This window comes from Balaenoptera acutorostrata, chromosome 9 (assembly GCF_949987535.1).
Source record: "Balaenoptera acutorostrata chromosome 9, mBalAcu1.1, whole genome shotgun sequence".
Lineage (NCBI taxonomy): Eukaryota > Metazoa > Chordata > Mammalia > Artiodactyla > Balaenopteridae > Balaenoptera > Balaenoptera acutorostrata.
This window is the reverse complement of record NC_080072.1, coordinates 43,954,388-43,978,454: the sequence shown is the minus strand read 5'-3', so window position 1 is coordinate 43,978,454 and position 24,067 is coordinate 43,954,388. Positions and strand designations below refer to the sequence as shown.

The 24,067-nt window shown below is 35.2% G+C and overlaps 1 protein-coding gene across 5 annotated transcripts in view; it reads right to left on the bottom strand.

Annotated features, from left to right (window-relative positions):
- The window catches only part of BTBD10 (BTB domain containing 10), an 83,609-nt gene that overhangs the window by 12,242 nt on the left and 47,300 nt on the right, over nucleotides 1-24,067 (bottom strand). For all 5 annotated transcript variants that reach the window (XM_057552140.1, XM_057552139.1, XM_057552135.1 and 2 more), the window contains 4 exons: nucleotides 11,338-11,534; nucleotides 9,030-9,315; nucleotides 5,998-6,100; nucleotides 4,381-4,501 (listed from right to left, as the gene is read on the bottom strand). In XM_057552140.1, the coding sequence (XP_057408123.1) occupies nucleotides 4,381-4,501; nucleotides 5,998-6,100; nucleotides 9,030-9,315; nucleotides 11,338-11,491 (664 nt within the window). In that variant the 5' untranslated portion in view covers nucleotides 11,492-11,534. The remainder of the gene's footprint in view (nucleotides 1-4,380; nucleotides 4,502-5,997; nucleotides 6,101-9,029; nucleotides 9,316-11,337; nucleotides 11,535-24,067) is intronic.

Here is a 24,067-nt window from a genome sequence, read left to right as displayed (position 1 = left end):
GCGAGCCACAACTACTGAAGCCCAGGCGCCTAGAGCCTGTGCTCTGCAACAAGAGAAGCCAGCCACAACGAGAAGCTCGCGCACCACAACGAAGAGTAGCCCCCGCTTGCCACAACTAGAGAAAGCCCACGTGCAGCAAACCCAGTGCAGCCAAAAATAAATAATACATTAAAAAAAAACAACAGCTGGAAATCTACAGTGTATATGTAATATCTGAAGCCACAGTGATGAATGGCATCGCTTAGATTAATTGTATAGATTCTGTGAGAGAGAAGGTAGCTGAAGACAGAACAGTTGGGAAGGACCACATCCAACGTATGAAGGATCAGGGAGCAAGTGAGAGAAAAATAAGCAGAAGACCTAAAAGACGGATGTCGAAGAGCCAAAGTCTTGAAGAAAGAGTCACGAAGAAAGAGTGACTTGACAGTGAAACCTAAAGGAAATGCCTTTAAAGACAAGGGTACCAGAATTACCACTAAATTTAACGTTGTTCAAAATATTATAGTCGATTCAGTAGGACAAAAAGATATAAAAAGTTTTACTTACAACAGGGTCAATTATCTACCAAGAATATAAAAGAAACAACTGAAAAACTATTAGAAATAAAACAGAGTTTGGTTAGGTGGCTAAACACACATATACAAAATTCAATGATTTTCTCATATGTTAGCAGTTAGAAAATCTGAACATATTCTACACACAACAGTAACAAAAATACAAAATACCAAAGAATAAACTTAATAAGACCATAGCAGAAGAAGACATAAAAGAAAACTGAATAAATGGAAAGACATAGCAGTTGGAGCAGGAGTCAGTATAATAAACGTATTAATTTTTGCAAAAAATTAACTTCAAAGAATCAATGAAAAGCTCAAAAGTTTTCAAATGATATATTTTTTGAATGTCTACAATAGACACAGGTCAGATTTGAGTATGTTTGAGCCTGAGGATTACTCTATACAAAGAGGGAAAGACTAATGATACTAGAGAAGATGACAATAAATGGAACAGTGTCCTAAACAATGCATGAAGGGATAAAAGAGTTTATTCTTTCAACAAATGTTTGAGTCCTTACTATGTGCCTGGCACTACGGACACAAAGTTGAAAAGGTATAGTCCCTGTCCTCAAATTCAAACTGATTTAATGCTATAAACTGAAAAATAGAGCAAGACTGGGGTGGGGGAGAGAAAGAGAGAGAGAGAGAGAGAGGGAGGGAGGAAGGTGGGGAGGGAGAGAGAGAGAGAAAGAGAGAGAGAGAGAGAGAAGGAGGGAGGGGGGGAGGAAAGAGAGAGGAGACAGAGAGAAAACATGCAAGTGTCTCTGTCGTTTCAGTGTCTCTGTATTTCTGTGACTCCAAACGTAGTCTCTGCCTCTTATCTCCCTTCTCCAACTAAATGTAACTTCAGTTTTTTGACCTTTGCTTACAATTCCACTATCTCCCACGTGGATGGTGCCTTTCTTCCTGGGCCTTCTGAACTGGTCCTTTTGCAAACTTTAAATTTCATTTTCCATACCACTTTCACCCTGGACACTATATTTTCATTTCTCTTAGCCCCAGGCCTTCATTTGTGAGTCCAGCCCTGGTTCTCAAAACCTCTTCTGGATTACAGTGCTTACCTGGTAAGAGAATATGGACAGTGAAGAAATTATAGCCTAGTTGGGGAGCTACCAACCTATCACAAAGTTCCTTCACTATATGGTAAGCTCTATGACAGAACATTAACAAGTCAGTTCCTCACTGTCCTAATCTTCTTGCTGCTAAACATAGCATTCCTTCTGCCTGAAACACGCTTCCTTTTCCTTCTCCTCCAGAAAGCTTCCTCAAGCCCGCACACCTGAGCTAGGTACAGCTCCTACATGCTCATTTAGTACCCTATTCTTCCTCTAACACAATGTAATTTACTTATCTGTTTTTCCCACTATACTGCAAGCATGATGAGGACAGGGGTCTTGTCTTTTCTTGTTGCTTTTTACATACCTAATATTTAGTATAAAGTGAGTATTCAATAAAAATGCAGAAAATGAGTGATAACTATGTAAACCATTAAACAAGTTGTTATTAAAGCATATTTTCTAATACAGTTATTCACAATATATTTTCATGTGGAAATATAAAATAGCATGTACAATATGATCCTTTAATATTTTTTATTTTACTTTACTTTTATTTCCTAATTTTGCTACTTTTTTTAAAGCAAACCCTTATTTAACACTATGTGTCAAGCACTATCCATTTAATCTTCACAACAACCCTGTGAGGTAAGTAATATTACTGTCTCCCATTTTCAAGATGAGGCAACTAAGAAACAAGGTTTTAAGTAACTTGCCCAAGAAATCCAGGATGCTCTATTTAATATACATTTAGTACTTTTATAATTTTAAGTAAGAGACAAAAAGACATTCTAGTGTAAAGTGCCATTACAATATTCAGTAAAGGCACATATTTGCAGGAAAAAATTCATTTTTGGACTCAAGTCTACACCTACAGTATCCTTTTATATTTTACAAGACCATTTCTATCTCTTCAAATTCTATATAGCTTTGTTGCAATAAAGTCTATGGGAATCTCTAAATTTCCAGTAATACATATTACAAGTAATCTAGAAACACAAGTATTATTTAAAGGCCAAAAGTCTAGAAAAACCATATTACACATATTTTCTTTCTATTACACATAAATATTCTTACCTTTAATTCCATAACAAATAAATGATACTCAACAGTGATGGCAAGGTAAACTATGTCCAAAGGATTACAGAACTAAAATCATTCATCTATAAGGAATTCTTGTGTTTTTTATCTGACAGTCACCAAAATTCAACATTTAATCATATAAAGTTAAATTAAAATGGTCCCATGAATAAAAAAACACAAAACTTGAAGTCAAAGAATTATAAATTAAAAAAAAAAGAATTATAAATTAGAATAATTAATGCTCATGATTTCAAAAAAACATTTTTTAAGATGTGAAAAAACAACTTTGCTCAAGTTTACAGCTGTACGCTTCAGCTGTCCAGCTACTTGACTTTAAACTTTTAAATATCATTTATATAGAAATGGACTCAAAGGTGGACCATCCAATCCTTTGTCCCTATGGAGACTTTAAAGAATATTTGGCAAAAAGAAAACGGTACTTAGGAACAGACCTAATAAGGCCACTCATTTTCAAGAAGTTAGATCATAATTAAGCATGAAGGTTAGCTACATTTAAATATAAAGTAGTTGCCTTACAAATTTAAATAAAATTTCCCATTCACAATTTCTAACACATCAATGTTGAGAAGGTATGACCCCACTCTGCTAAACTAGTGTTGAGTTTAGGTAATGAAGATAACCATATATCTGGGACTCACATATATCTATAACCACAGGTAGCAAACTTTTAAAACGGCTTCCCACATTATATAGGATAAAATGTAAGAATATTAGTTTAAAGACCTTCCATAATCTGACCCCCCTATTTATTCCCATCTCCTTCCAGTCCCAGTATAGTCTCTGCACCAACTAGGTTATTTCCAAAGTCTATCACTTACATCTGTAATCGCCAGATGAGTAACCTTCCTACTCCATTCTTGCTAAATCATTCCTATTCACTCTTTACTACCTGTCTCCTCTGAACTCTTCCCCAATCCCACTAGCCCACAATGACATCTCCTTCTTCTGAACTTTTCCAACCACTTAATATGCAAGTCAACATTTGATAATTCTCATATACATTTTGACTTTTCTGTGTATAATCACCTTTTTTCTTAGGCATGATGCAACAGTGAAAGGGAGGGGTGCTAAGGAAGGGAGTGACAGGAAAATATCAATCACAGAGTTAAGATTTCCAAAGGTCTAGACCCTGCTCTGAGACTATGTTTGAAGTTCTTGGATAAAGTCATTTAAACCTTTGTATAAATGCGGGCTAGGTATTTGGTATTCAATCTAAAGTCTTTAATGACAAATACTCTTTTTGAGAATTATTTATATCTTTCATAGTGGCTTAGGATGTTGTATTACATGGCAAGTACAAAAAAATTGTAAATTTTTGGTTGATGTGATCTGAGGAGTGAAGGCAAATACCACACTTGGCCAAAGCCAGGGTTCCCAAGCTGGGAGATGAAGACTGGCAACAAATGATAGAGGAGACAGTTGAAGAGGAAATCTGGGAGAGTCTATAAACAAAAAAATTATTAAAGTTGAAAGAAAGTTTTGGAAAATTACACCAAGAGCTTACAAAGATTTCTGTGGACTTTCACAAATAATCTTCATGGTATTAGTGTTCTAGAATTCAATTAAACAAATACTTGAAGTCTAGGTAAACAGCATTATTTCAGGCATTTCATTTCAATATATTTTAACTATACAAACACTCACACAAAAAACATCATACTTACTGAGATCTCTACATTTAATAGTACTATATTCAAAAGAGATACAAAGATAGTCGCATGCTTCTCTCAGTTCAGGAATAGATATGCCATCAGGACAACGGATTATTCCTGTTTTATAGTAATCCTGAAAAAAAAAAAGTAAAGAATGCATAAAACATCTGGTGCACGAGGTAGGCAAAACTTATTATTAAGGTTGGGCTGGTAGAATTTTCAAAAATCTTGGTACTCTGAGGAACTGTGGGATTTTAAAGTTAGGTGGGACCTCCGTTCACCTAACCACTTTTTCATTTTACCAACAGGAAAAATTTATGTCCAAATGGGTTCACTGACTCACCCAGTTATTATAAAATTCTTTAACAGCAGAGGTAAGATTAGCACCCAGGTCTCCTCATTACTTATGCATCTCTTCTCTCTACTATATCATGCTAATGCATATGTATTCTCCCCCTTACAAGTTATTTGTCTACATAACTACCATGAATTTCTTAAAAATTTTTTAAGGAAGTTAAATGATATATTTTAAGTTACCTTAAATATTACCTAGAGAATTGAGCAAAATTTAAGGTTTTTAGTAAAGAACTTCAAAATCATATCCAAGTATTCAAATATATGTAAACAGAACACACAATTAGATATTCTTCTTCCAAATACTGTTCTTTGGTGTTTCCCACATTATTACAAACAATAATAGTAATTATTTCCAAAATCTACTTAAAATGCTGTTAGGGGCTGGCCCAGAGCTACAGATAAGTTACTCCATAGCTGAGTCATGGAGTAACTTATCAACTCCATTGGGGGTCAAATGGAAGTATGGGCAGCTGAAAAGGCACTTCCCCCCAAATTAAGATCTGCCTCAAGCTTCTTGAGGTTCAGAGCCACAGCAACATTATTTCTGAAGTTGTTACATGAATGGAAGCAAGACATCTTCTGGTACTTTTCAAAGTACTTGTTAGTACTGATCACTATCAACTACTTTTCCTGTCTTGTGCCTCAGGATCCTCCCTCTCCTCTTCCCACAAAACTATTTAAGGAAACCATATTTTCAGACTGTGGCATAAACTATCACACACTATAAATCAAACCTTAATCACTGATTTAAAATTATAAGTAGGGACTTGTAGTACTAATTCAAATATTCCTCAAAATAAAAAGTTAAAAATTTTTTTTTAAGTTTTAAAACAAAGATGGTAAAAAATACATTTTAGAGATGACTTTTAAATGTTCGTAAGTGTCCATTGTTAGTTATATGCAATAAAATATTAGAATTCCAGTAGCCACATTTATTCTCTGGTAGTAAAAAATTATCAACTTACTGTATTTAATAGAATTAAGGAGGGTGGAGTAATGTGACTACAGAAATGTTACCACTAAACCCTTGAAAGAATTGCCTGTGCAGACTTAAGAGATGAATTATCCCCTATCTTATCTTTATGAAGGTTATAAAATTCATTTATTTATATCATATTATATTTACACACCAAAAAAAGATAAATTGTATTTTTAAAAAAATGCCCTGGATACTTCCATAGAGATATCCAAATAGAATTCTGCTTCCAATCCAAGTACCTAACAAGAAGGGGTCAATTGATTCAATCAATACACATAAGAAAGAGCACTCACCAGAATAGCTCGAAACACAGTAGAGCCAATCCCCTCTGCCACCTCATACTCTCCCTTCTCATTGGGACGTGTAAAGTTATGTTCTCTGCCAGATCCAAACATCCTATGATAGCAAATAATTGAGAAATATATCACTAAGATATTCCTTCAAAAGGGAAAACTGTTTTCATGTACAAAAGTAAAAAGGAATTATAATTTAAGCATTAAATTCTGTCATTAAATTAGTTCAAGAATGTTTATCAGGGCTTCCCTGGTTGGCACAGTGGTTGAGAATCTGCCTGCTAATGCAGGGGACACAGGTTCGAGCCCTGGTCTGGGAAGATCCCACATGCCACGGAGCAACTGGGCCCGTGAGCCACAACTACTGAGCCTGCGCGTCTGGAGCCTGTGCTCCGCAACAAGAGAGGTCGCGATAGTGAGAGGCCCGCACACCGCGATGAAGAGCGGTCCCTGCTCGCCGCAACTAGAGAAAGCCCTCGCACAGAAACAAAGACCCAACACAGCCAAAAAATAAATAAATAATTAATTTTAAAAATTAAAAAAAAAAAATAATAATCAGGTACTTATTTAAAAAAAAAAAGAAAGGAAGGAAGGAAGGAGGGAGGGAGGGAGGGGGAGGAGGGGGGAGGGGAAGGAGGGGAGGGAGGGGGAGGGAGGGAAAACTATGTTATCTGTGCCTTTTCCTTAAAACTACTGTCTTCAACGCAAAGTTATTCTATAAAGAAGCACATATAGTAATCTAAACTAGAAAAAAGTAAAATAAGGGTATGCAGATTAGGTTACTTTTCACAATCTTAACTATAAATGTAACAAATTTTGCACAAAATTCTTATACTTGCATTCCAGAACTGAAAAACAAGCAATCAAATGCTGGGGTAGGGAGGAATGACCCAGTTAAGAAGAGAATGAAAATCTAAATAAGTAAGTAACAAGCTCTTAATATTAACTTTTACAAAAAGAAAATACAAATGAATTTCTATTTTTTCAAGTCATGTTGTTGGTCCTTTAACAGTAACTATTTAGAAAAGAGGTAATTTGCAAAATAGGTCCTTCAAAATGAAAAGCTGAATGCATAATGCATAACTCCCAAGAAAATTTTAAAATTGTGATTAAAGGAATTTGAACCTCTGAATTCAATGATGCCACCATTCCTAAAGTAAATATGGCTGATCTAAGTTTTCTATTCAACAATTTCCCAATTTAAATAGTTCCCTCTTTTGTTGTAACACAGAAACCTATAAAAAACCAAGCTTTTGGGCTTCCCTGGTGGCGCAGTGGTTAAGAATCCACCTGCCAAGGCAGGGGACACGGGTTCGAGCCCTGGGCCAGGAAGATCCCACATGGCACGGAGCAACGAAGCCCATGCGCCGCAACTACTGAGCCCACACGCCACAACTAATGAAGCCCGGGCGCCTAGAGTCCGTGCTCCACAACAAGAGAAGCCACCGCATGAGAAGCCCGCACACCGCAACAAAGAGTAGCCCCTGCTCGCCGCAACCAGAGGAAAGCCTGCGTGCAGCAACAAAGACCCAATGCAGCCAAAATTAAAATAAATTTTAAAAAATTTAAAAAAACAAACAAAAAAAAAGCTTTTTTATTTCAAAGTTTCCAAAAGAATGCCAACTGTTTTTTACAGTTCCCATGAATATTAATTTTCATCCTCAAAGATATGCTTTCGTCAATTGACATGAAAAGAAGCCTTCACTGATTTGGGAAAAAAAGAAGAAGAGAGTCTTTCAGGAATCAAATGTCATGCAATTTTCTCAAAATACTTGAAATTTTTACAGAAGGGGAAAGCTATACTTTTCAGATCAATATGGATCACAAACACAAAAAAAATCTTTTGCATTTGTTTTGTTTTAAGAAAAATGTAGCCTATCAGCTGAAGAAAAATTTCAAATATCTACTTCTACCTTTTAACTGTGTTCCTTTACAGTTTAGGTAAAAATATAAAGTATTATCAGTGTTGAGTCATACTCCTAAGAGCTCCCATCAACAATCTTCCCTATGCTTCTAATAATACATAAAAGCTTATAGAGTTCAAGTATTTTTTTTTTCGTACAGATGTAAAGTCTAGTGCCAATGTTAAAAGGAAATATTTGTCTACTCAAAATGTAAACAGTGTCACATGCTGGCATTTATTCGGTATTCAGAGGTACTTACAAATCTCACACACACACACACACACACACACACACACACACACACACACACACACAGGTATGCCAAATAGTTACATATGCCAAGAGGTATGCCAAATAGTTACATATGCAACCTAGCAAAAAACACGTTTGTTTGTTTTTTTTACCTCATGTAAACTTCCATTTCATTTATGTGTCTCCTTCGTTTTATATTAGAATGAATAGAAAAAAGGCACTAATTTTACAATTAAAAGGTGTCTGATCCGAGTTTTGAACACTTTGAAAAATCAAGTCTATATTCTTAGACAGAAGTTCCCATAACTAGTCCATATTGTCTATATCAGTTCTAGATTGTGGTTCCCATAACTACAAACTTTATATTAATCTATTACTCCAGACTAGTACAGATTAAGAGACAATTATCTCTCCTTCATTCTACTAACTACTTGTTAATATTATTTCTTTTTTAAGTATCTACATCAAATTGGTAACTCATGCTAACTTTTCAGCTAACGAAATGCTGATACCTGCTGTATTTGGAGGTTGAATTTGGGAGCCCCAAGTAAAGGAAGCATTATCACTGTTAAATTCACCTTGTTAAATACAATCTATGCTTTCAACCTGTAGAGATCTTTTAGTGTCCTGTCTTCATTTAACTAATATATTTGCTATTTCTACTGGTATAGAAAAGATTATTTGAAATAAAAACAAGTTCAAGATCTGGCTCTACCACTTTCTAGCCGGATTAACTTCAGCAAATTATTTAACCTCCAAAGCTCAGCAGGAACACTGTATTCCACCAGAGAATTACTGTAAAACTTCAAATGAAAAAAAAACAAAGCAATGTTAAAGTGCTTTATAATTAACAATACAAAGAACAGCAATACAAACCTGCCCAACATTGTATTTGGCTGTGCAGTAAAAATGGATGGGTCTACAACAAATCTAGTGTTATCCACTATTAGTGTCACTCGTTCTGACGTTCTTACATTCCGAGCTCCTTCTTTTGCATTTTCATACACAAACACCATTTCCCCAGATGTCTTACAGCTGCCATCTGAACTTGACTGACTACTGTTTCTGCTGCTGTTCCCAGCACTGCTACTGGAACCACTTGGAGATGCTTTCTGAGGACGAGGACTGCTTGGACGAGAGGAGCTGTGATCTTTTTCACGTTCTGAAATATAGATGTTAAACAAAGTTATGCAAATTTTCTTTTTAAAAATTCGAGATTTATATATATCTTTTAAAAACTGCGATTTAGAAAAGCTGTTTTATATCACAGCATTTCTGCTTTTTTGATTTCAAATAACATTTTCACAGATCATATATGTTCATTTACTTTCTAGGAATGAAACCTAAAACATCAAATTGTTTTCTAAAAAAAATTAATTTTGTAGACTTTTTTAAAAAAATGTATAGCTGACTAATGCTGACCCAGACTAAGATCAAAATTAAGGTAAATTTTATATTATTGCTCTACTTAAAAATATATAGAAACCCAAGGAGAGGAATATTCTCACAAGTCACATAAATAAGCACTGAAAGTTAGTAAAAGATTAATAACAATTTTAACTCTCCTAAACACTGACAGTATTAACACTATTCTGAAAACACAAAGTACAAACTCTGGACTCTTACTATGTTAATAAGGAAATCCCCAAACCAGCAATTTGTCTCACAAAAGGAAGGTCCCAAAGGAAGAAAAAAATTTCACTGCAATCATTAAGAAGTATATTTATGTTTTCAAATGACTTTTAATGTCTTAGCAAATTAAGTGGTTTTAATAGCTTATGATATACTGCTTTGTTCTCATTCTCATTTTTGAATAAAGCACTACTACAAGTTTTATAGGATCATATTATTAGCTATAATTTTAATAGGAAACATTGTTAAAATTCAGAAAATTTTCTTTAGTTGTTCCAATAGTCTACAAAGGGGACATTAAAACTAAGATTTTGTGATGTTTCTTTTAGAGGTTAGATTACTAAACTTTAAAGGTGACCTAAAAATGTACCTCCATCTCACCAGTTTCATCAGCTTTTGCCAAATTCCTCCATGACTCAAGCGACTTAGAACACTCTGTACAGCTTTACTGGTTACATACTTAGGTCTGCTGTATCTCCAGAGATACCCTGACACCCCCTATTTCCACAATGCTGGTAGCATCCCAAAAGTAAAATTTGCTGAAGTAATAAAATAATTTATCTCCTATTCTCTTTCCAGATACTAAACTTTGCATATAACAAACTGTCAACTCTTATTTATACTTTTGTTAGTTTTTAGCTTATCGGTATTAGTCTGACTTTTAAGACCTACTTAGATACTGAAAACGTCTCCACATAATCAGACCCTAATATAAATGATTTTGGTTTATACGAGGTAATCAGAAACTACCTCAAATAGTAAGTCAAAGTATTTAATTTGCCACTTCTGAGTGGAAAATAAAAATCAGCAAGCTCACATTGTTTATGTACCTCTACTTCAGACTACTGTTTTACAGTCACACAGTGTATTTACCTGGGGTAATAGCATTCATTTATAGTAATAAGTAGGAAGGAAGAAAAAGACCTGAGCTCAAGAAAAGAAAAAAAAAAACCACTTCACACCTTCCTTTTCCTCTTCTATTTTTTTTATTAAATTTAAAATATTGTCAAACATCAAGATGAATTACCTTATGATGGTTACTCTTTCACTTCCTAATTTTTTAATATGATTAACAAGGATTCTTATCAATAATTCACTACAAACTATTTTAAAATAAACCACTGCTATATATCTCACAAGATAAAAATCACCTGGAAAAAATTTTAAATCTACATATTACAGTTTTAAAGGCTGTTCAAATTATTTCTTTTATAAGACTGTCCCAGACTCTTAAAAGAAATTCACTTTTAAGTTTCATTTAATAAGTTGTTTTTTCACAGCAAGAACCAAGCTAAGCTAAAACAGAAGCAATGAACAGAAGTAAGAAGTTAATTTTACTCTTAAGTATTAGGCACAAATCATTGTTATTACTGCATTAAAAAGGTAAATGCATTGGGAATTCCCTGGCGGTGCAGTGATTAGGACTCGACATTTTCAATGCCAGGATCAATCGGGAAACTAAGATGCCGCAAGCCTCGAGACGTGGCCAAAAAAAAAAATGGTAAATGCATGCTTTTAAAAACCACTGGGAAGCTTAGTTGATTTTACATACCAACATGGTGCTGTCGTGTTGGAGAAGTAACATTTCTAATACAAGGAGTGAGCTGAGATTCTGTTCTTTCGTGAGATGAATCTCGTGATCGGTCACTTGACCTTCGTCTATCTCTTGATCTCTCATGTCCCCCACTAGCACCATGTAGACTCATTTTGGTGTGCTCGACAACTCCTTTAGCAACACGTGAGGGAGCACTGATAAATTAGAAAAGAAAATTAACCATAAAAGTAGAACATGAAATCACAAATGCTTTCCCAAAAAAACCCCAATTAACATAAAGCTACTAATATTTTGAAATGCAAGAATCAAATGTTACTTCACAATTCTGAAACCTAATTTACTTTAAACTTGCAGGTTTTAAAAATTCTGGAACACTATGTCTTTAAAGATCACATACTCCAAACTCAGTTTTTTTTTAAGGATGAGAAAGCCAAAGCCCAGAATGGTTAACTGACTCTTGAGTTAGTAACAGAAGAGGTAGTGGTAGGAGTAATAGCAGCAGCAGCAGCAGAGACCACCCAGATCTCTTAAATATTACTCAAGTGTTCTTTTGATTTCTTTGATTGTAAGGGGAAAAGGGAGGCAAAGAGCACCAGCTTCTGGAACTCTGAGGTATGGGCAAAGTAACTGGTCTCCCTGACAAATAAAATAAGTCTACATGCTAACTCCAACTCATTTTGATTTTGATTGAACCCTCTTCAAAAATTTTAAAAAGCATTTTTCTAAAAAGCTAAGAGCACTATGTAAAGTTACAGAATTTAATATTTTGAAAACATCCTACATAACTTTGCCCATGAGAAATGAATAACTGGGAATGATGATTAAAATATTCTAGTTGACAGCATTCATTCACACAATTATTTATTAAGTTATGTATGCTATGTGCACAATGCTGTGCTACATGCCAAGAAAGAAGCAGCTCCCTCAGGGAGCTTATGATTTAAGTGTAGCAGTTATATACATGGACATGCAGAAATGTAAACAATTCAAGAGCTATCCCAAATTTCAAATATAAAATGACTAAATGTATCTCAAATATATAACTAATAAATGAGTGATAGATAATAAATGCTTTAAGTTCTCACATGAAGAAGACATCACTGTAAATCACTGGTGAACCAGGCACTAACAAATAGATAAGATTTTAATAATCAGAATACACTGCAAGTAGGAAAACTGATAGGAACAAAAATGAGAGAGCCTGACCTAAGGCAGGTGGAAATTTACCACCTTAGCAAACAAAACACATGCTTCATACTTTAAAAATATTAAAGTGCTTTTTAGAAACAGAAGAAACAGGAATAGAAAGAATTTCATGGCTTCAGAGTAATAAAGACTTAGAATCAATTGTCCTTTAAGACTTAATTGCTCAACATGTTGAATGTTACTTAACATTTTGGAACCTTCATTTCCTCATCTGTAAGCTGTAGATTCTTTTTACTTTCTAAGTTTAATATGAGGATTAAATGAAATATAGTAAGTAAGCTGACCAGCAATGTGCCTGGTACAATAGAATCACCCATTAAATGTTAGTTTATTTAGTTATAACAGGTGAGGATATTAAAGTTCAAAATCACAAGACTTGCTCAGAGTCACAAAGAATTTAGTGGATACGCTATTAACACTGTAACCTAATCCTTTCAATTCATTCCAGTGCCTCCTCCACAATGTTACCCTGCTCTCCTTCACCAAAACCACACTAGTTAAAAACTTAATCTTGATGATTCAGTTTTAAATCTGAAAATGTTCCAGGATCATCTCCTCTGCTGATTTATTAACTATAACACTTTGTTTTGTTATTTTAGCGGTTTCTTTCATTATGAAAATCACTGTCATCTCACTATAACAGACTAAAAAGACAAAAGATAAGGCTGACTTTGTAACTACCCGAAGAGTGACTTCTATGGAAATAAAGGCAACCTACCAGCTTGTATCAGTCATTTGTCTCTCATAAACCTACAGACAGAAAAAAACAAACAAACAAAACCCTCTACTCCCACCTTCCTTCTAGTGAAAAAGATCAGAGTAGGATCACATCCCTTGGAACATAATTTTTTTCTTCAAATAGAACAAATCAAAAGATCCTACTTTCAGGTTAAAAACCTTCAGCGTAGGAACAATGGAATTTCTGGCTCGTGGCCTAAAGTAGGAAAAAGAAAGGAATCCACAATAATAGAATAAGGATTATATATTGGAAAAAATAACTCCTTAAATTATTCTAGCTGCTAAGTTTTAAATGTGCTAATAGACACATTTTCTAAATATGAATCTAATTGATAATTTAACAGACAAAGTACAAACACAACTACAACTAAGGCAAATGCAGGATAAATGTTCAGCAAGGGCCAAGCAGACTGATTAATTGAAAAAGGATTTCAACTAGACATCTCTATAGCTGAAAGATTAAATGCTGCTAAGCATTCTGCTGAAATATTGGCTTCATTTCTAAACTGTTTAGATGTTAAATAAATGCAAAAGGTGTCATAATACACTCCTGTCCTTTCTTTTCATTCTCAAATGGAATGTACTCTGAATCAGACCTTCAAAATCAGATGTCATGGAAGATTAATTATGTCCTACTCTATTTAGTTAAATAATTTTAGATCAGGAAAGCACTCTAAGGGCAAAAATAATATGTGCAAACAAAAATGAGGACAAGCAAGTTCACAGGGGATAACTCTGCTTCATGTTGCATCTAAGAGAGTTTGGGATACGTGAATTGAGAACAGGTAAGGAGATGAAGAGGGCATCAGCCCCAAGATCTGCTTCTAGCCAAGACAGGGAAACAAGGACTGAATTTACCTTCTTGTCTGAAACAACCCAAAAACAAAATATATGAAACAATGACAACACACAATACATTTGGAAAAGAGTGATCCCTGAAAGATGGAAAATAAATAAGATAAGGCCAGCAACTGCCCCAAATTACTACCTTAGGAAGAGCTTCCAGAATAAAACACAGGGAGGCAAAACCCAGGCAGAAGCTGATGGACTCTGAGTTAAGGATATGGAGCTGAGAGGCTGGGGACAACAGGTGGCTAGAGTTCTAAGGAAACAGTACCAGAGAGTGGAGAGCAGCACAGAGAGAAAAACCTCAGAGATCTGCAGAGCCTAGTACCAATCAACGCACACGTGAGGAAACTTGACGAGGCTGGGGAAACAACCGACTCAAAGAATTAGAGGAAACAGTGCCCAGGACTCATATAGAGGCAGGAATAGGGCCTGTTTCCCACAGTCAGGATGGAAAACCTCACAAAAGGGCACTGAAGGGAGAATCTAAAGGGTCTTGACTCTGAAATGGGAAATAATTAGACCTAAACTGAGCACTTTTCTAGTCATATCTAACAAATGTTAACAGCAACACCTGAAAGAATCAAATTGTTTCCAAGTAAGTAAACTGAATCCTAAAACAAAGCTCAAGAAAATTTATAGGAATACAAAAATATCCAGCAACCAAACAAGGTAAATTCACAATGTATGGCATCCAGTTAAAAATTACGAGGTATGCAAAGAGGGAGCAAAACATAACCTATAAGGAAAAAACTCAACTAAAACCAACCCAGAACTGACACATATCTTAGAATTAGAAACAAAGACATTAAAACAGCCATTATAACCATATTCCTCCAAAAAGTTATATACAGATATAGAATATTAAAAAGATGCAAATCAGACTTCCAGAGACAAAAATGATATCTGAGATGAAAAATATACTCAATGGAATTAATGGAAGATTACACATTATAGAAGAAAAGATTCGTGAATTTGAAGACACAGCAGTAGGAAATATACAAAATGAATAAAATATTCATTATAGAAAAATAAATTGAGCATGAGTGAGCTATGGGTCAACTTTAAGTGCCCTAATACAGGTATAAATGGAGTCCATAAAGGAAGAAAGGTGAGGAAGAGAAAAATATTTGAAGAAATGTCTTGAAATGTAATTAAAACTACAAACCCACAGGTGCAACATGCACAACAAATCCCAAACACATTTTAATAAAAAATAAAACCCCAAACCAAAATGATAACCCCTGCCAATCTACACTTGTTACATCCAGTGAAAACAGCTTTCAAAAATAAAAGGGAGGGACTTCCCTGGTGGCGTAGTGGTTAAGAATCTGCCTGCCAATGCAGGGGACACAGGTTTGAGCCCTGGTCCGGGAAGATCCCACATGCCACGGAGCAACTAAGCCCGTGCGCCACAACTACTGAGCCTGCGCTCTAGAGCCCACGAGCCACAACTACTGAAGCCCACGTGCCACAATTACTGAAGCCCGCCTGCCTAGAGCCCGTGCTCCACAACAAGAGAAGCCACCGCAATGAGAAGCCCGTGCACTGCAACGAAGAGTAGCCCCCGCTTGCTGCAGCCAGAGAAAGCCCGCGCGCAGCAACGAAGACCCAACACAGCCAAAAATAAATAAATTTATTAAAAATAAAAAAATAAATAAAAGGGAAATGCATTCTCAGACACACACAAAAAAGATGAATGTATTCATCATGAGCAAACTTGCACTATAAGAAAATTTAAAGGACACACTTTAGGCAGAAGAAAACAATAACACCAGTTGAAAATACAGATCTACACAAAGGAATTAAGAATATTGAAAATAGAACAAAGTTTGGAAGGAGAGAAACGGAAGTACATTATTATAAGGCTCTTATATGACACATGAAATGATTTAATATCACTTGAAGGTAAATTGTGATAAACTAAAGATATATATTATAAGCTCTAAAGCAACCACTAAAGTACAGAAACAAAGAATTATAGCTAATAAGCCAACATAGGGGATAAAATGAAATCATAAAAAAGATACAATTAATCCAAAAGAGGGCCAAAAGAAAGGGGAAGAGGATAGGGAAACAAGAACAAATGGGACAAACAGAAAATAAATAGCAAGATGATAGACTTAACCTTAAACATATCTATAATCACATTAAATGTACATGGTCTAAGGCATAAAAGGTAGAGATTATCCCACTGGATATGAAAACCAGACCCAACTATATGCTGCCTACAAGAAGCACACTTTAAATGTAAAGGTACAGGGCTTCCCTGGTGGCACAGTGGTTAAGAATCCACCTGCCAATGCAGGGAACACGGGTTCGAGCCCTGGTCCGGGAAGATCCCACATGCCGCGGAGCAACTAAGCCCGTGCACCACAACTACTGAGACTGCGCTCCAGAGCCCACAAGCCACAACTCCTGAAGCCTGGGCGCCTAGAGCCCGTGCTCTGCAACAAGAGAAGCCACTGCAATGAGAAGCCCATGCGTCGCAAAGAAGAGTAGCCCCCACTCACCGCAACTAGAGAAAGCCCGCGCACAGCAACAAAGACCTAATGCAGCCAAAAATAAATAAATAAATAATAATAAAATAAAAAATAATAATAAATATAAAGGTACAAAGAGGTTCAATATAAAAGGATAAGGAAAGACAAACTATGCTAACACTAGTCAAAAGAAAGCGAGAGTGGTTATATTAATAGCAGACAAAGTACACCTCAATGCAAAGAATATTACCAAGCATTTCATAAAAATAAAGGGGTAAATTCATTATGAGCACTTAACAATCCCCGAAGTTCTTCTGCCTCATAACAGAGCTTCAAAATACATGAAGCAAAAACTGATCAAATTACAAGGAGAACTCCACAATTACTGTCAGAGATTTCAACATCCCTCTCATAATAGTTAATAGAACAAGCAGACAGAAAATCAGTAAAGATGAATAAGATTTGACCAACACTATCAACTGGCTTAACCTAACTGACATTTATGGAACATTGCACCCAACAAGAGCAGAAAACTCATTCTTTTGGTATGCACACAGAACATTTATCAGGACAGACCATATTCTGTGCAATAAAACAAGTCTCAATACATTTAAAAGAATTCAATCATACAAAGTATTTTCTCTGGTTACAATGAAATTACATTAAAATTCAATAACAGAATGATACCTGGAAAATTCCCAAATATTGGAAATTAGATAACATCTTTTTAAATAACCCAGAAAGCAAAAAAGAAATCAGAAAGGAAAAGAGAAAATTCTGGAGTGAAACAAGTCCAGTGTATCAAAATTTGTGGAATGGCATGATATTACAGCAGTAGTTAAGAAGCATATTATAGCTTTGAATGCCTATGATAGAAAAGAAGAAAGGTCAAAGAAAAAATCACCCCAGTTTCTGCCTTAAGAAACTAGAGAAAGAGCAAATTAAACCTAAAGAAACTATAAAAAATTAATAAAGATCAGAGTGGAAATCAAAATAATAGAAAACAGAAAAAGAATAGGGAAAATCAATGAAAACAAAAGCTAGTTCTTTGAAAACATCATTAAAATTGATAAAATCTCCAGGCAAACTGGGGAAAAAATTGAGAAGATACAAATTACCAATATCAGACATGAGAGAGTAGACATCACTACAAAGTTTGCATGTATTAAAAGAGGGATAAAATATTATAAACAACTTTATTCAAATAAATTCATCAATTCAGAAGAAATGGACAAATTCTTAGAAAGGTATAACCTTCCAAGACTGAACCAGGAAGAAATAGAAAATATGAACAGACTAATCACAGGAATGAAATTGAAACTGTGATTAAAAATCTTCCAACAAACAAAAGTCCAGGACCAGATGGCTTCACAGGTGAATTCTACCAAACATTTAGAGAAGAGCTAACATCCATCCTTCTCAAACTCTTCCAAAAAACTGCAGAGGAAGGAACACTCCCAAACTCATTCTATGAGGCCACCATCACCCTGATACCAAAACCAGACAAAGACACTACAAAACAAGAAAATTACAGACCAATATCACTGATGAATATAGATGCAAAAATCCTCAACAAAATACTAGCAAACAGAATCCAACAACACATTAAAAGGATCATACACCATGATCAAGTGGGATTTATCCCAGGGATGCAAGGATTCTTCAATATACGCAAATCAGTCAATGTGATACACCATATTAACAAATTGAAGAATAAAAACCATATGATCATCTCAATAGGTGCAGAAAAAGCTTTTGACAAAATTCAACACCCATTTATGATAAAAACTCTCCAGAAAGTGGGCATAGAGGGAACCTACCTCAACATAATAAAGGCCATATATGACAAACCCACAGCAAACATGATTCTCAATGGTGAAAAACTGAAAGCATTTCCTCTAAGATCAGGAATGAGACAAGGATGTCCACTCTCACCACTATTATTCAACATAGTTCTGGAAGTCCTAGCCACGGCAATCAGAGAAGAAAAAGAAATAAAAGGAATACAAATTGGAAAAGAAGAATTAAAACTGTCACTGTTTGCAGATGACATGATACTATACATAGAGAATCCTAAAACTGACACCAGAAAACTGCTAGAGCTAGTCAATGAATTTGGTAAAGTTGCAGGATACAAAATTAATGCACAGAAATCTCTTGCATTCCTATACACTAATGATGAAAAATCTGAAAGAGAAATTAAGGAAACACTCCCATTTACCACTGCAACAAAAAGAATAAAATATCTAGGAATAAACCTACCTAGGGAGACAAAAGACCTGTATGCAGAAAACTAAGACACTGATGAAAGAAATTAAAGATGATACCAACAGATGGAGAGATATACCATGTTCTTGGATTGGAAGAATCAACATTGTGAAAATGACTATACTACCCAAAGCAATCTACAGATTCAATGCAATCCCTATCAAATTACCAATGGCATTTTTTACAGAACTAGAACAAAAAATCTTAAAATTAGTATGGAGACACAAAAGACCCCGAATAGCCAAAGCAGTCTTGAGGGGAAAAAACGGAGCTTGAGGAATCAGGCTCCCTGACTTCAGACTATACCACAAAACTACAGTAATCAAGACACTATGGTACTGGCACAAAAACAGAAATATAGACCAATGGAGCAGGACAGAAAGCCCAGAGATAAAACCACGCACCTATGGTCAACTCATCTATGACAAAGGAGGCAAGGATACACAATGGAGAAAAGACAGTCTCTTCAATAAGTGGTGCTGGGAAAACTGGACAGCTACATGTAAAAGAATGAAATTAGAACACTCCTTAACACCATACACAAAAATAAACTCAAAATTGATTAGAGACTTAAATTTAAGACTGGACACTATAAAACTCTTAGAGGAAAACATAGGAAGAACACTCTGACATAAATCACAGCAAGATCTTTTTTGATCCACCACCTAGAGTAATGGAAATAAAAACAAAAATAAACAAATGGGACCTAATGAAACTTCAAAGCTTTTGCACAGCAAAGGAAACTACAAACAAGAAGAAAAGACAACCCTCAGAATGGGAGAAATATTCGCAAACAAATCAATGGACAAAGGATTAATCTCCAAAATATATAAATAGCTCATGCAGCTCAATATTAAAAAAAACAAACAACCCAATCCAAAAATGGGCAGAAGACCTAAATAGGTATTTCTCCAAAGAAGACATAAAGATGGCCAAGAAGCACATGAAAAGTTGCTCAACAGCACTAATTATTAGAGAAATGCAAATCAAAACTACAATGAGGTATCACCTCACACCAGTTAGAATGGGCATCATCAGAAAATCTACAAATAACAAATGCTGCAGAGGGTGTGGAGAAAAGGGAACCCTCTTGCACTGTTGGTGGGAATGTAAATTGATACAGCCACTATGGACAACAGTATGGAGGTTCCTTAAAAAACTAAAAATAGAATTACCATATGACCCAGCAATCCCACCACTGGGCATATACCCAGAGAAAACCGTAATTCAAAAAGACACATGCATCCCAATGTTCACTGCAGCACTATTTACAACAGCCAGGTCATGGAAGCAACCTAAATGCCCATCAACAGACGAATGGATAAAGATGTCGTACATATATACGATGGAATATTACTCAGCCATAAAAAGGAACAAAATTGGGTCCTTTGTAGAGACGTGGATGGATCTAGAGACTGTTATACAGAGTGAAGCAAGTCAGAAAGAGAAAAACAAATATCATATATTAATGCATATATGTGGAATCTAGAAAAATGGTACAGATGAACCGGTTTGCAGGGCAGAAATAGAGACACAGATGTAGAGAACAAATGTATGGACACCAAGGGGGGAAAGTGGTGGGGGGTGGGTGGTGGTGGTGGTGTGATGAATCGGGAGATTGGGACTGACATATATACACTAATATGTATAAAATGGATAACTGGGGCTTCCCTGGTGACACAGTGGTTGAAAATCTGCCTGCCAATGCAGGGGACACAGGTTTGAGCCCTGGTCTGGGAAGATTCCACATGCCGCGGAGCAACTGGGCCCGTGAGCCACGATTACTGAGCTTGAGCGTCTGGAGCCTGTGCTCCGCAACAAGAGAGGCCGCGATAGTGAGAGGCCCGCGCACCGTGATGAAGAGTGGCCCCCGCTTGCCACAACTTGAGAAAGCCCTCACACAGAAACGAAGACCCAACACAGCCATAAATAAATAAATAAATAAATAAAAATTTTAAAAAATGGATAATAAGGAGCCTGCTGTATAAAAAATAAAATAAAATTCTACCAAAAAAAATCATGCTTTGAAGCATAAAGTATTGATAAATCAATAGGCAATAAGTCCAAAAGTTTTTAAATCTTACTAAAATGGTCACTCTCAGAAGCAAGTATCTATTTATATCAAACTTCAGAATATTAATTCTGCATGAATTTCCACATATGACTTTGCCACCTAATTTGTTTAAAAATTCTAAATACATGAACAGCTTCCAAAGGTAGACAGGTTAAGAATTAAAGAGAAATTTTAGTGTCTCTATCATTTTGTTCAGTGAAACTACGGACTCCTATGGGGGTTGGGAGTAATAAAACTAAAGTAATATATATAGAATTTTTAAAATCCAACAATTATTGCAAAGTTTATAACAAAAACCATGCCACTCTCTGAATGGATAAACTGTGGTACATACATACAGTGGAATAATACTCAGAAATTAAAAAAGAACAAACTACTGACGTGTTCAACAATGTGATAGATCCCAAAGGCATTATGCTGAATGAAAAAACTTAAACCCCAAAGTTTACATCCTATCTGACTTCATCTATATATCATTCTCAAAATGGCAAAATTACAGTGATGGAGAACAAATCAGGGGTTGTCAGAGGTTAGGGATGGGGAATGGGTATACTCTAAAGGGGTAGCATGCAGGAGTTTCTCTGTGGTGATGCAAAAGTTCTGTATCCTGATTGTGGTGGTAGTTATGCAAATCTATATGTGATAAACTATCACAGAATATATACCAGAAAAAGCTCATATAAAAACTGATGTCTATAGTCAGATATAGTACTGTATCAATGTCATTTTCCTAGTTTGATGCACTTATGTGAGATGTTATCATTGAGGGAAGCTGGGTGAAGAGTACCCAGGAACTCACTGTACAATTTTTTAAAAATTTCTTGTAAATCAAAAACTATTTCACAATAAGTTTAATAAACGTAACCAAAAAACGCAATAAACAATGTAGAGACAGGGAAAAAAAAAGCAAAACTGTAATCAATAAACTCAGTCCTATTTAAAAATGTATCCATAAAACAAGGACGGGAACTTTTTTTTTTTTTTTTAATTAGAGAATGAAAAAGAGTTCTTAGAAATTCAAACACAAGAGCAGGAATTTTAAAAGGTTACTAGAAGGGTTGAAAGAAAAAACTGGGAATAAAAGAAAAAGAAATGAAAAATGAGACTGGAAGGATGAGAAAATTAGAGGAAGGAGGTCACCATTCAAATATATACTGATATGTTCCAGAGAGAACAGAGAAAACAGAGAGGAGTAAGTTATCAAAGAAATAATACATGAAAAATTTCCAGAAATAAATGATATTTACAAGCACTGCTGCTAACAGAAAATTGCTGTAACAAATACATAAAACTAAAATATCTACCAAGTAAGTAGTGCTCACCTATATATGGCACCATTGCATAGTATACACAGGGTACAACCTTATATCACTTTCCTGCTTTGAGGAATTATTTATCTTTAAACACTTCCAGCAACTAACATCATAACCTGGTACATCTTATTAATGTTTGTTAATTTGGCTGAAGTTTCAGGATATAGATAACATCTAAGCATTTCCTGTGACAATTGTTTATTCCTTGTCAAATACTTCCGTGTGTGTGTGTGTGTTTGTGTGTCTGTAGAGATATAGACATGAAGCTTTACAGTTTACAAGGTGTTTTAAACAACCAAGCTTCTAAAAACACATTTTTTTTTTTTTTTAAGGCTAGCGGCCTGGTGATGGGGGCTATTTAGTGTGTCTTTTTTTTTTCTTTTCTTTTTAAAAAAATTATTTATTTATTTTGTATGTGCCAGGTCTTAGTTGTGGCACACAGGCTTCTTAGTTGCTGCATGCATGCGGGATCTAGTTCCCCGACCAGGTATCGAACCCGGGCCCCCTGCCTTGCAAGCTCAGAGTCTTACCCACCAGACCACCAGGGAAGTCCCCAAAATGCATCTTTCCTTAAGGACAAGGTAAGCATCTTTGTAAATTTCAGATTAGATGTTCCCATCCATTTTTTAAATTAGTCTGTCCTTATTAAAGAAGCAATATTACTTTGGGGAAAAATAAGCCATTTCTATTACTATAGTCTATATTATGTTTTAGATTTTTTAACTAAACCTTTTAAATGATTTTATAGTAATATATTTTAAGCAATTAATTTACATTAATTGGGATTTTTACAAGTATTTTTAATGTGTTAGGTCAAGAGTTGGCAAACAAAGCCAAATTCAACCCATTACCTCATTTTGTAAATAAAGTTTTATTAGAACACCACACCCATCATTTACATATTGCTTATGGCTGCTTTCACTCCATAATGGCAAAATTGAGTAGTTGTGACAGACTATGTAGCCCATACGGCCAAAAATATTTACTATCCAGCCTTTTATAGAAAACATTTGCTGATCCTCATGTTAAGTGTCAGTAACTGTGATGATAAAAGAAATGCAATTAAGCTTTTAAATCTATTTTCAACATATTTAATGCAAATTTCTCTCCCTTCTTTTCCCTTTTTTGTCAATCTGCCTTTTCTATAAGCTTTTTGTTCTTAATTTATGACCAGTTTCCCAAGAAACAAAGGCTAATCACTGAAAGGGCAGTTCTCAACTGAGGAATGGGCTACTCAAAGGTCATCTGTAAGTATGTTGATGCATATTTTCCATAGAAATATTTTAAATGATACTTAAGTCCCAGATTTCCCCCCAAAAAGACAAGAAGTATAGCTCAAGAATAGTTTTAATACTAGTCTTTCTCTTCTTCCTAAAACCCCATTGTCAGACATGTCAGCAACTCTAGTGAGGCAGAAGCAGTAGCAACAGCAAGGGAGTTTGATATACTGCTGTATGACTACTTAGAGCATCTTTTCTTTGAAGTCAAATGAAGACCTAGATACTAAAAATTCTGACAGAAAAGGAACCCTTAATGGCCAAACTTTTAACATTTTACTATCAAGGTAAAGGTTTTCCAACTGACAAAAATTACTTTCATGCAGACAGCAAAGGAGCTGGAGGTTTCTTCCGCGTTTTTAAAACGTCCATTACCTTGTTTCTCAACTTAGAACTTTTTTAATAAAGGAAGATGTTGCTAGGAAAGAACCTCTCCAAACTGAGGAGTCTCTGAATAGGAGTTATAATATCTAAATGTTATATTGCTAACTTTTTTACTTCTAAAAAATACTGTGGTTTTAA